The sequence below is a fragment of the Semicossyphus pulcher genome, unplaced genomic scaffold (assembly GCF_022749685.1).
Source record: "Semicossyphus pulcher isolate SPU_LCO1_2020_fin unplaced genomic scaffold, fSemPul1.0.p SCAF_20, whole genome shotgun sequence".
In the NCBI taxonomy this organism is placed as follows: Eukaryota; Metazoa; Chordata; class Actinopteri; order Labriformes; family Labridae; genus Semicossyphus; species Semicossyphus pulcher.
The window spans coordinates 1,253,899-1,267,682 of record NW_027211694.1 but is presented as its reverse complement, the minus strand read 5'-3'; the positions used below and the strand labels follow the sequence as shown (position 1 = coordinate 1,267,682).

The following is a 13,784-nucleotide window of genomic DNA, read 5'->3' as shown; positions in this document are numbered from 1 at the left end:
TTAACCAATATTTGTTGATATATTTTAGTCTTTAACAGACAGATATTACAGTTAATACAGCTAGTCTAAGCCCTGCTGCTAGCATGGCTAACTATATTAGCTTTATATTTTTAGCTTTTCTTTGTAGCCGTCAATAGATTTGAGGCCGATACCATTATTTTATTTTGTCATTCCCAATCTACAACAATTTAATGCAAATATTTTAAACAAAGATACTTCAAACTGTTAATGCGTGAGAAGCTGCCTCCTCAAGTTTCTCTTGAGACTCATTGTGAGGGCCTCAAACCACACGTTGGAAACCACAGGCTTACCACTTTCACAGTTCATCACATCCCCCAGTGGAATGATGTACTTACAGTAAATCATTGAAACCACATTTTCTTAGTGCATTTAAAAACACAGACACACAAGCAGAGATTCTTTTATAGTTTTTATTTGTCATTTGGAATCTACAGTATCAGCTCACAGCAGAAGAATCAAACATGATACAAAGAAGAGATTAAACAAAATTATAAGATGATCTCCCTTTTCTCCAGACTTTAGGTGACTAAACGACCATATTTCTCCTTTTTTTTACGCTTTTTACTAAACAAAATAAATTTAACTGGCCTGAACCACACCGCTTGGAACAGGAGCAAATTCCTTTAAAGTCCTCTCTAGAGCCTCGTCAACACAGTGCTCTGTTTTCAAAATAAAAGCCTTCTAATTGTCTCTTACAGGTTTTTGTTTTTGTCCTTGGATTACAGGTAATTCTTCATAATGAAGGTTTTGATTAATGTTGAAGGCAGGTAATGATAGTAAGAGAGAAACAAGAGACGCGCTTTGACATTCAAGAAGTACAGGATATATAGTTATGTAAGTATTTTCTTTTCAAAAAATAAAGTAACAAGGGAGAGTGGTCGGTCCTACAAAATGTACCACTGGTGGACAGAAGTTTTAAAGCTTTCTGCTGTCAAAAAAAAAAGTTAAAAATATTGCAGTAAGTTGTATATTTAAGGCAATTTGTGTTGCGTTGCCGAAATAAGAATTATTACAAAAGGGAAAAAAATAAGTGCATTTTTTTTTTTGCATTGTGCAACAAGGTGTTAAGTGCAATTGTCTTTAGAAAAAAGTGCAGCCCAAAAAAAAAAATTCCATTTTATTAAGTAGATTTCAGGAATGAAAAGAGACCAGAGAGGATGTGGAAATAAAATCTGACAGTACAAAAAACAATATTTTTTTTCCACCACAAAATTTTTTTAATTTTGGAATTTTTACTTAAAAGCTTTTAAGCATTTTTAAGCATCTTCTCAGTTTTAGATCAAAGGACCAGCTGATGGATCAAGAGAAATTTGATAGTTTCTACATTTATGTTGACAAAATTTGTTTTTCCAATTGTGAAAAAAAAGCTTTAGTTTACTTGGCAACAATGTTTTAATTAAAAAAAACAGAAAAACCTCTCTGGTTGATGAAAGCAGCAGATTCTGACAACATTACAAGCGATCGATAAGCCCCGCCCCCCCTCAAAGTTGCCCAATCATATTCACTCTAAACTACTTACAAATTAAGAATAATGTTGCTGCAGATCTTTTAAAGCTGCTATGCATTAGAAAGTAAACCCAGTGGTATTTTTGTTACAGTTTCCGTCGTGTTTCAGTCAACAGTCAGGACTCCTCACAGTAACGTAAGGCACTTTGGACCCACCGTCCTCGAACCACAAAGATCGCTTCAGATTCAACACAAACGACTCCTTTCCACTCATAAAGCTAACGTCAGAGGAGAGGTGTGGAGGTGTTTTTTTAGTACTGTGGATGGTTTTGCAGCTCCTGGTATTTGGGTGGAGCCGTGGTGAAGACAGTGGGGACGGACAGCAGGACGGTGGTGGTGTTGGGGTATCGCAGCTGGTGGATCATGACGGAGGAGAGAGCCATGCCGAGCAGCTGGAGGGAGAAACACAGGAAGGTCAGTTAAATGTGTCCAATGTGAGATTTGTTTTTTTACGCAGACAGCATTTTAAAAGAAAAGCTAGCAGAGGCTGTAGGGCTCATTTAGTGGTACACAAGCTAACAGAGTAGCTTGCTAGCGTACCGAGGGTTTTTATAAACTTAAAGTATGTTAAACACAATTTTCAAGTTTTTCCTGATATTTTGGAACTTTCTGGTAAATTTAACTCTTTAATCCCTCAGTTTTTCTTTTCTTTTTTTGCTGATTAATTTTAATTTTTTGTATCTTTAAATCGCTTAAATCCCAAATTAAAAAAAATTGTTTTAGTTTTTTTCTTGTAAATTTACAAAGTTTACCTCAGACAATAGTGGAATTTTTTTGGGGGAAATTTGTGATTTTTTTATTGTACATCTGTCGTTTAATCTCAGAAAATAACTTCTTAATTGTTTAAAAGGTTTTTCACTTACTCTCAGAGAATGTCATACATTTGTAAGTGTTTCTTTGTAATTTTCATAATTGAGTCTTAGAGAAAATCTGCAATATTAATGTATTAATATATATTAATGCAACAATTTAATCTAAAAATATAATGTTTTTCTCATTTTCTCATTCTTGTAAATCTGACTTTTTGTTGTTAAATTCATATGGACAAATGCCACAATTCTAAGGGATTTTAAATTGTAACTTTTGTTCTTTTGTTCCTTGTAAATCGGTTTATATTTAGCCTACTTGCTTTTCTTCTGCGACTGCATTTTGCAGTTAACACAAACGACACTTCCTGTATTCGTTTCAAATTAAAAGTCCTCAGGCATGTCTGGGGACATAGTATGTACTTTTTCTTACAAAGGCTTTTATTGTGAAAGATTTGCAAGAATGTGTTATGGAGAATTCAGACTTTGATTCAACGGCACTTTAAATGTATCTACTGCCATCTTGTGGCGCTTCTATGTTCCTACAAATTACAGTTTGGCTCAGACATAAACGCATGTGAAACTAAATGTATTAAATAACTATTATATTGTTACATTTATAATATTAAAGCTCTTAATTGGTATTTAAATATGTAAGGCCCGTTTAGGAGAAAAAATCGTGTTAAAATAAGTGTCATTAATGCTCACCGCCAGGACAGCCAGAGTGAAGCCGACACCAATCACGATGTCCACAACCAGCAGGACGTAGTGCATGATGATGGGGAAGCAGGTCTGTAGACGGAGCAGAGAAAATGTCAGAATCCACACAACATGTGTTAAATCTGTTTTTAGCTTAATTCATATTTTGGCTGCGCTCACCTTGCTGTAGACCTTCTGCTTCATTACAAACTGTAAATGAGAAAAACGTTACAATATTGCATTTAACAAAGCGAAACACATGGAGATGAAAGTGAACGTCTGTGTGTTTTAAACTCACTGTGTAGCCGACTGACTGACACTGGCCCTCCATCTCCGCCTCCTGGTCGCACAGGCAGGATTTGGGGATGTCTTCCCCCCAGTCATTGTAGCTGAACAGACCACAGCAGTGCATCTACGCACAAGAGAAGAAGGAGAACAGGAAGTGCTGTCAGTGAACAGGAAGAAGAGTTTGCAGCAGGAAAAAAGTTAAGTGTGTTTAAAAACAAGTTTAGGGCTGCAACAAGATATTCTGTTTAGATAACAGATCATTTTCACCTTTTATACTAAAAAATTACTGAAAAACAAATGATCAAAACAGTCATTGTGATAATCGATATATTTTTGGTACGTTTTCTGGTTTTAAGGGCTTATTTTGTTTGGTTTAACAACCAAATAGTGTTTGTTTCAGACAAAATAATACTTTGACAATTTCCCCGCTGACTTTTGGGTATTTTGAGTCATTTTTCAATGTGTTCTGAGGCTTTAAAGACCAAACAATTAATATAAATAAATAAGGAGATAATTTGCAGATTAATCACTGATAACAACAATCCTTATTTGCGTGTTTACACTGTAGAAGTGACTAAATCTGTTAAATAAACTTAAAAAATAACATTTTGATTTCATACACTGACATTTCCTTTCACACCTTCAGTGTGTAGACTGACACAGGAAGTCTAAAAAGTAAGACATGCGGTTTCTTCAGCGTCAGTGTGAAATTTCGCAGCAGCTCAACCACAAACCTTCACGTAAAAAAAAAACAAGTTTCAGTTTGGTTTGAACTTTGCAAAGATTTCCATGGTGATGATTTCATGCAGATAAACATCTGCTGGTAATGGTATGCAAATGTATGTTTTTAAAATAGAGGCTGAACAAGCCTGCTTTAATAAGGGTGTGAAGTGTGATAGCGTGCGAGTGAAGAATCTAGACTTCCTGGTAATAAACTCCAGCACATCGCCTCTTATAGGAGCGCATTTGTATTTGGGTGTTTGCACACAAAGTAGAGAGAGAGATGACTACTACAATGAACCAGAAAAAACCACAGAATTGTGCAAGAAGAAAAAGACACTGTTGTTCACTCCGATGTTACGACAGTTCCTCCTTTTGTCTCTTGAACTTCTCATGAAAGCAATGAAGGGGGTTACAGAAAAAAACAGGAAGTGATAAATCCTCAAATACGGATTTATCACTTCCTGTTTTTAAGTTTCAGTTCACGTCATTTTTAAACACACGGTCTGGATCAATATTTAATAAAAGGAAAACAGATTTTAAACTGTGAAGCTGCTCATTCAGTGTCTTTACCGGTTGGAATTATATTTACTTCAAGTTATGGTTTAACCGTATTTTGATGAATGTGGGGACAACAATATCCATTTTATTTACCGAACATTCAAATATAGTTTTATAAAGTCACTGAAACAATAGAGACGGAACAATGTGAGACGCCAGCTCAGCTACAGAAACATGGTTGTGAAGTATACCACTTCCTCCTGCCTGCCCTTCACTGGTTTCCGCCTAACAACAGACCTGTCAGTGTGCCAGCCAATCAGGCGGCCTGCGCCACACCTGGCTGCCATCTGAGGAGTGGAAACTGGTTTGACAACCACAACCAGCAGGTGAGCCAGAAGGTAAATAATGCCTTCTTCCTTTTTATGAAACCGTAAACTTTTGTTATTACCCAGGTGTGTGTGTGTGTGTTTGTGTGTGTGTGTGCGTGTGTGTGCGTGTGTGTGTCTTACCAGTTGCTGCAGGCTATCAGCCATGTCTTTTGCTTCTTGAGGAGCTTCGTTCAGAGGCAGCAACTGCTTGAACTTCTCCTCCAGCTTGGGCTCCAGCTGCAAACAGACACACGGAGTTATCAACATGTAGAGACTGAACAGCCTGTCGAACAACAACTGAATGCTTTTAACTCTTTTTGAAGTTGTAATTCTTCAGATTTTTATTATTAAAAAAATAGTATTTGGAATCTGTTTTTCATCAACAATCCTTCTACATTTTCTCTGGTCGTTTTTCCACCCAAACTATCTGGAACGTTCAGTCCCAGGAAACACTAACATTCAAGGAACTAAACGGTTCCAGTTTTCCACCGCGGAGGGCAAATTCATCTGTTGACATAAGTTGTTTTGAAATTAATTTTAATTGGCAGGAGCACAGTTCCTCCACAGGTTCAGTGTTTACTCTCCAACATCCGAGGCTAATGCTAATGCTAACCCCACATTTCATCCTGCTTCTGCTTTACATTAAAAAACCTGGGGAAGCACAGGGAGGCTTTTATTGTGAAGGAGCCTCTTCTCTTGTATACAGTAGAACCAACAGTAGAACCAACAGTAGAGCGTCAGGATTGTTACCTCAGGGCGGCTGGCTAAGGCGAGGATGCCAGCTCGGAGCATCACCAGACTTCCGATGACCATGCACACCAGGAACTGCAGAGACAGAAGGTCAGGAAATGTTTTCTTTCAGGGTTTTTAAAAGAGTCAAACATGTTCAGAGAGTGTTTCACAGTTCTGATGTAGAGGAGGACTTTTACTAAATCACTTAACATTTAACTAAGTGGCACTTTTTCAAGAGGCAGCTGTCAGTTAGAGAGTCTGAACTTTCACTGACGGGAAAAAAAGTGCTGCTCTGCAAACCAGAGTCAAAAACAGGAAGTGAAAAAGAAGAAAGAAACCGCACACATCTCCGTGTTCTGCTTGTTTGGTTTCTTCTCCACAAATGACCTCAATCTGGAATTTCTTAAAATTAATCACAACCATGTGAAGTTTTCTCTGTATGACGAAACTCTTTACAGGTTATGTAATTTGGGGAAAAACTCCCCTCACTTCTCTTATTCTGAAGTTTCCTGTGCGGACGCTTGTACTCACCACAATCAGGCACACTTTGCTCTCCTTGTGGGCCCCATAGGCTCCCAGAATGGCGATAATCATTGTGATGGCGCCCACGACGTAGAGGACAAGCAGGCTGGCGGTCCGACCCTGCACCTGGACGCAGAAGAGACGACTCACACGTTAAATATTTAGTGGTTTTAAAAAAATATAGCTGATTATATTTAGTTCAGTGTTTGTTCTTACATCGCCTCCATTGATGTTTGTGACGACCTGAGACAGCAGAGCGAGCCCAATGATGGAGCCGCCAACAATCTGAAACACAAAACAAAGACTTGGATCAGCTCCAGAGACTCAGAACAACAAAAGTAAAAGCACACAGGAAGTGCTACTTTACCTCGCCAAGGTAAAAGCACAACAAAAACCAATCCCTCTTACACCGTTGGGACTTTATTAGTCTGCAGCTTTTTTATATTTATCAAAGTAATTTGTTAAATAAAAAAGAAACAAAAAACATTATCTTCTTTAAGCTTTTAAAGGTAAATATTTGAGTGTTTTTGTGTTGGTAGAACACAATCGTTTTCTCATGCATACCAGGTTTTAATCTGTAAAATAGTTGGCGAATAAATAGACAATTAAACCCCCCAAAAGTTGGGCTCAACTGACCTTTGCCCCCGAGTCTGTAATCCAGTTAAATGTTAATAGCCATTTTTCCAATTAACTTAGTTAGCATATTACAGCTAAAAGTAGACATTGTGATTAAATATATGTTATACCTGTCCTTTTCCTGAAGATACTTAGAAATATTTAAATTGCAGATAAATCTAATTATTTTTAATTACTTTCCAAGGAGTCCAAGATGACATTTTCAAATGTTTATTTTGTTCAACAAACAAAACCCCCAAATACTCATTTTAAACATTTTAAATTATATCAAACTAAAAAGCCTCAAAGCTCGTAAGAGAGAAGATGCAACCACATATTTTGGTGCTTTTAGTTGAGATTTATATGATTAATTAATTGTCCAAATAGTTGCAGATAACATTGTTTCTGTCTACTGAAGATAGTGAGGTTACAAGGTCATTTGATATCAGCGTCACCATTACACAATCAGAGAGGAATGACAAGTTGACTTTAGCGCTGAAAAATGTAACGATCAGAAATGCAGATTATTTATTCATGTCTGCTCTCAGTTTTCAATATCTGCACCACAAATCCTGTACGAACAACAGGAAGCTGTTCGGGGGCAAAACTAGAAAGGCATGTTTGTGCTTGTTCTACAAAAAGAAAAGTTTTATATAACTACTTAAGCCCGGATAAGTCAGACTGACCTGGTTTCATGAGGACAAAGTGAACAAACAGCTTGGTGAAAGTGAGCTTATAGGCTATAAGATATAAACAAACCTGAGTTGAAATGAGGAACTAGAATAACTGTAAATGAACACCAAGGGCTTTTACTGTGTTAAAAAGGCCCCATGAAACTGGTTTTAGTGGAACAGCTGCAAACTATTACATGTAAGAGGCGTTTTGCCTTCAGACTGACTGAAAGACAAACAGAGGAAACAGAAACCAAGCAACACAACTCAAACAGAAGTAGACAGCCTGTTAAAAAACAGGAAAATCAGCATGCATCTTTTTGATCATCTTTTTAGACACTTTCCAAGGATTTAAACCCAAACACGAGATGGTCCCAGCTTCTTATACGATTAAGTTGAAGCTATATATATATATATATATTTATGCGCATATCATCTAGCTATAAAAACTAAGGAATATCGTTGTTTTTTTTTAAATTATTAATTCAGTCAAAACATTCATTTTTCTACTTTTCTACCCGCTGTTGCTAAAAATAAATTAAATGTTTTTCTCAATCAAACATTATTGCTAAGAATACCTGCTAAACTTTGAGTGATTTATGCATTTACATCGAATAAATAGCTGGACATAATATGAACATTTTGTTTATCCCGACGGGCCCAACAGAGTCCAGCCTCCACTACGCACTTTTTTTTCCACGTTCTAATTCCCGAGTGGAACGTCGGATAAACGGCCGCCATTTTATTAAGGGCTTTCAAACTCACCGCGAAGAAGATGTTGAAGATGGTGAAGATGCGTTTGAGGCAGGTGTTGATCTGAGCCATGTTTACAGTTTAAAGACAACACAATTCTGCAAAGTCTCTCGGTCCTGTGAAGCTCCGGGTGCAGCAAAGTTAAGTGAGGACACACGGGGCGGCAAGCCGGTTTTAGGTGTCACAGCTCGGCTGGTGGAGGGGGTGGGGCTTCCAGTAAACGTGAGGAGGGAGACGCTGCTTGGATGTCAGATATGGAGAATTCCGGGGGCTGTTTAATGAAGTGAAAGGGAGGGAGGGAGAGGGAGAGGAGGTTCCATTCCGGGAACAGGTATGGAAAATTCCAGTCTTTTGACATTGGTGAGCTGGGGCTGTGTTGGATTGTAGGGACGGGTGGAGATCTGTCCAAACAACGTTTTGTTGCTTTGGGTTTGAGACCTTGGGAGATACTCCCGTCTTTTAGTAACAGATGGTCTTCTTATAAGTTTGTCGACTTTGCGCAGGGCTGCACGGTGGTGCAGTGGTCAGCACTGTCGCCAGAACAAGTAACACAGAACTAGAATAAAAATCATTAAAAGACTTAAATAGAACAAGGTTAATAAAGGGCAATAAGAAGAAAATATGAAAAACAATACGTATAATACAAAATATGTTAAACAGCTGTAATTAAAAACTGTATAGATTAATTGATTTGAAGGTGAAAACAACTTGAAAAAGTTAATCAAACATTCTTGCACATGATCATCAGTTTGCACATCTGACTGCCACAAAATCAAAATTAACGAAAGGGCACTATGCACCACATGCCACTTCAAATGTTCATGTATTTGAACATACTTACTTTGAGGAATTGTAATAATATATTTTATCTATATAGCGCTTTAAAAGGTACTCAAAGGCACTTTTCATGAAAGAAAGAACAGAGATTTCAAGATAAACGTAAGTGCTGAGAAATGTGTTAAAATTAGGTATTAGAAAAAAAAAAAAAATCCGAGTAAGGAGATTTTTCTTAAATCAAAGATTTTTTTTTCTGAAAATGCAAAAAAGAAAAAAAAAGCCTCTTTTTATTCCCAGAAGTCAGATAGATCAATGATTCAGTTTCATTTACAAAGAAACTCAAGTTCATTTGAAAATAAGAGCTGTCTCATGCATGCACCTAATTAGTTTTACCAACAGAGGGCGCTCTATTCTCTCAGTTCAGCCTGCAAAGATTAATGTGTCATCTTCACTCTTCTGTCTGCCCTCAAAGAGCTTCTTTGGATTATTCTCTCTCAGCAAAATCTGCATAATCATCCAAAGGAAAATCTTGAAGTCAATAAAGAGACACCCGAGTATCCTGCTGCTGCAGTGAAACATGCACAGTGATATTCTTAAATCAAGGTGAACTTTCTAGTCTGTCTGTAATTGCTGGAATTCTTCAGTGAATGACACTGAAGGCTATGAGATACAGTCAAAAGCCTAAAAAAAAGTGTAGAATACTTTCTGAATGAATATACATTTGTTTGGCATGAGTGTTTTTTTTCTCCCTTCATCCTGTTAATTATCTTCTGACCGTTTAGCTTATCTCATGACTCTGTTTTTCAGAAGCAAACACATCTTTATTTTTCTTCTTCTTAAATAAGCAGATGGAATTTGGGCTAATTTGTCACATAAACACATATCCGGTTATGCATGTGACTGCTCAACTTAAATTACATTGTAGTTCAAGGTAAAGAAACGTGGATCTTCAAAATTATATTACTTCTGATTAGAAGGCTCAGACAAATCAAATAAAGTGCTACAGTTAGCAAGTTGGCACAGAAATAACAGAGCACAGCACAGCAGACAGCTGCAATTAATTGACTAAATGTTGGACTAAAAGAGGCTCAAGCTCTGTAGAGCTGCAGTTAACATGGTAAGAGTTTTTAGTTCTTTTTTTTTTTTACTTCTTTCTTTCTTCTAGTGATAAGCACTTTTTCTAAATATAATAATGACAATTAGTTAATGATATAAATAGTCATTTATGTTGTAAACAGTTAGCTTAATAGCATGCTAACGTTTATGCTGCACCTACATTACTCACAGTATGGGCAGAACAGGAAAGATGATTAGCCTTATTACTGGACTTGAAAAAGTAGATAAATAGCATTAATTTGAAGCAGTTAGCGAGCTAACAAGTTAAAAACAATTTCAACTAACTCATTAACTTTACATTACTTGGCAAATCTATGTAGAATCTGTTGTTTGAGAGTTAATTTGGATGCAATTGCTAATGGATTGTAGTGGCCGTTACGAAAAGCAGTTAGCTTGTTATTAGCGTATAAAGGCGGCCATTTTTGTTCCAGTTAGTTTACTAGTTAATAAACCTAAATGGAGAATAAGGTGGTGGGTTGTGGTTGTGACTGTCAGAAAGGTCCTTTTTGTAGACTTAACTACAACTTAAAGCCTGATATGTGTATTTTTCCCAATTCGACTTCTCATATGCATTTAACATGTTAATTTAAGCATGCTACAGCAAAGTCTAGCTAGCGCTAGTGAGTCATTGGTTGTGGTCGCCCTGAAATCATGTATATTAAAATGTCCAAACTTAATCAAATACATCAATGGTCGACAGGATATCTTCTGAGGAGTGAGTGAATGCAGCAATAGTCTGCAACGTGATGTGCTGTTAGCTAAAACAGGTCGTTAGCATGTTAAATGTAATGCTAATTGTGTTGCATATTAGGCTAGTAATCGTATTTTAGCTTAGTTTATGATGCAGAGGCGAATGAAAATCATTCATTAAGTTTGTGTTTGTTAACTTTTTGGCCATGCTACATAAAAGATAATATTGAAATAATTTTTAAATTAATTTGAAAATTAAATGGCATCAGTACAACGTTCATTAGCTATTTTCCGGAATTTACTTCCTGAAGAAAAAAACACAAATGAAAACAAATAAAAAATTACTTCAGTATTAACGAAGACCAAGATAATTATTGTCATGAAAATACATAACAGTCATCACGATTGGTAATTCTTATTTTAATAAACTAGTAAAAGAAAATCGTCTCTGATTAAAAAATGAATGACTAATCCCTCTCTTCCTCCTCTCCTCCACCACCACGCCTTCTCTCCTCCCCTTCCTCTCTCTCTTCATTATCACCAGTCTCCACCTGAACCCCATCTAAACACACACCTCTCCGTCCTCATTGTATCTCACGTGGAAGAAACCTCTGCTTCTCCTGGAGCTACTGCTGCTGCAGAGCGGCGGTTCCTCCTGTAGCCAGGCCGCTGTAGGACACCGCAGGTCGTGGAAGGAGCGTCGCGGGGGACCGGTGCTGCTGGAGCAGATCTGTGGAGCTCCTGCAGCAGCGTCTCCTCCCCTCATGCTGCATGCTGCATGCTGCGGACTCACAGATATATGTACCGGAATATACACCGTCTGCTCTCCTTGATGCAATATTACAGCAGTGAGAGAAGCTGCAGGAGCCGATTTCATTCAGTTTGAGCTGCAGGAAGGAAGGATGAGTCGCAGAAGAGGACGAGGGGGATTTCTTACCATGTTTCTTTTCTTGTGCCTAATATGGACACAGCTGCTAATTGCAGGTAAGCGTCTGTTGTCTGTGTGCTGCCTCCAACTACAAAAGTACTAGCAGCAATAGAGCTCATATCCATGTATTAACCTCTTAGTAAATAGTGCTTTTTGTCATTCACCTTGTAAAAATTACCCAAACCGTTGCTCCTCAAATGCATCAATGCTTGCTTAAATATCCAAAAAGCAGGACAACATTTAAAACCTGCAATGGGAATATATTAATCGCAGTTACGTCATAATTTATGATATCTGTTATCAGTTAATCCTTAAACATTGCTTATTTTCGTCCTTGAATCTGTTGTTTTTTGCAGGATGTTTCTTAAAAATCATAAACATCCCACAAGAATGTGACAGGACAATAATACCAATGTGGCTAAGTCACATGGTAAATTGTCATTAAATGACAAAAATAGAGGTAAAATCCTGTCAGTGCTTACGTCTTCTACATGTAGATTAGTTATGAAGACTCTGATATATTCTGCGTTGCTCCTAAATTTGTTCTCTACATGACATGACTACAAGATGCTTAAAATAATCTACAATGTACAGATTTTTTAACTGCAGGAAGGTTTGCTTGTTGGGATACGCCAAACTACTTAAAAAACCTTTGTAATAACTCCAGCCGATTGTTTCACACTTTAGCCTCTAAGCAGGCTGTAATGGCTGCAATGCAATCCCCACGAGCAGGTCAGCAGCTCCTGAGTTCTGTGAGGTTAAATCAGTGTTTTTCTGAATGGAGTCTGGTGTGTCTGCAGAGAGCGATGTAGCGTCTGTGTGTGGTTAAAACAATCATCTTCCTCTGTAACAAAAAGGTCTATCTCTGTAGGGATCCTTTCTGTCATGTTGTCACACACTTAGAATAACAATCTGAGCCTGTCAGTGGAAACAACAAGAACTTTTAGTGGACGACCTTTGACCCATCAAGGATTATGTTGCAGCCATTACAGCCTGTTTCACTGCTGCAGGCTGAAGCAATGTACTGGAGCAATTCCAAAACGTTTTTGTTCCAATAAGTGATTGAGACCCTAAAATGTGTAAAAACACTTAAGTAGCAAAAAAAAAAAGAGTATCTTCTCTTTGGCACTGATACTTAAGTAAAATATTAAAGTGTATAATATTTTCTAAATTACAAATCTTTATTGTTGTAAGGACAATCATGTTTTAAACACAACATTACACACACACACACCGTCATTTTTCTTGTGTGTGTTGGGGAGTGTGCCTCCCCACAGAGTTACCGGTCAGCCCTCTCTAACTCCTCCTGCGGTTGGCTGAGGGCTCCCTCAGAGGCCAGGCAGGGCTGCCTCCTCCGTCCAATCAGGGCGCTGCTCAGCTGAGTGTCGTGCATAGCAACCAGGACGCTATCGCTAGGGAGAAAAGAAGCCACAGAGAGGGATGCTGTGTCAGCTCCACAGCTGAGGACTGATTCAGTCAAATGAAACCTCCTAAAACTGCTGATTATTGGCTTTTAATTCAACAGAGCAAAATATTAACACACACATTCATTACAGAGAAACAACAGCCTCTGAACTGGCTCGAGTCAGACACTTCTTTATACTCAAGTTTTACCTTTAAAAGAACGCAGGGTCATAATTCAGGATCTCTGTCGATGATAAAACAGATTTTTGGCACTGAAGCTACCAAGAAAACCGTCCTGTCTCTGGCAGGCAGACGCCGTGGCAGACAGGAGTCAGAGGACACTGTCGGATATCTCCTCGTTTATTTTCTGCCAGAAAACACAGCTGACTCTAACAGACGCTCTGTCAGCTCTGCCAGCATCAGCTCTGCATCAGCCTCCACTTAAATCACTCTCTGGGCCGCAGTTTTTATTGTGCTTAATACCTGCAAAACTGATGCCGTTCCCATCAGCCTCTTTGGAACAAGAAGAATAAGTGATTTTAATGTCTGATTCGTACAGATGCGTCTGGTCCTCCACCTGTTCAGGCTCTTCTCCCTCTGACCCGATTCTGGTCGGACGAATCACAACTCCTTACCCAATACGGGGCGGGACAAAGCGTGGTCGACG

The 13,784-nt window shown here is 38.1% G+C and overlaps 2 protein-coding genes across 2 annotated transcripts in view; one reads left to right on the top strand and one right to left on the bottom strand.

Annotated features, from left to right (window-relative positions):
• Positions 1-417: 417 nt before the first annotated feature.
• Positions 418-8,388, bottom strand: LOC138599461 (tetraspanin-8-like). Its single transcript, XM_069671153.1, has 9 exons — positions 8,215-8,388; positions 6,380-6,448; positions 6,173-6,289; positions 5,660-5,734; positions 5,051-5,146; positions 3,331-3,444; positions 3,213-3,242; positions 3,042-3,125; positions 418-1,919 (listed from the first exon to the last, which is right to left on the bottom strand). Exons 1-9 carry the CDS (start codon positions 8,272-8,274, stop codon positions 1,779-1,781), a joined length of 786 nt encoding a protein of 261 aa, XP_069527254.1. The 5' UTR covers positions 8,275-8,388; the 3' UTR covers positions 418-1,778.
• Positions 8,389-11,687: 3,299 nt separating this feature from the next.
• ptprr (protein tyrosine phosphatase receptor type R) overlaps positions 11,688-13,784 on the top strand; it is a 29,301-nt gene continuing 27,204 nt past the window's right edge. Inside the window, exon 1 of the mRNA XM_069671556.1 lies at positions 11,688-11,769. Within this exon, the coding sequence (XP_069527657.1) occupies positions 11,688-11,769 (82 nt within the window). The remainder of the gene's footprint in view (positions 11,770-13,784) is intronic.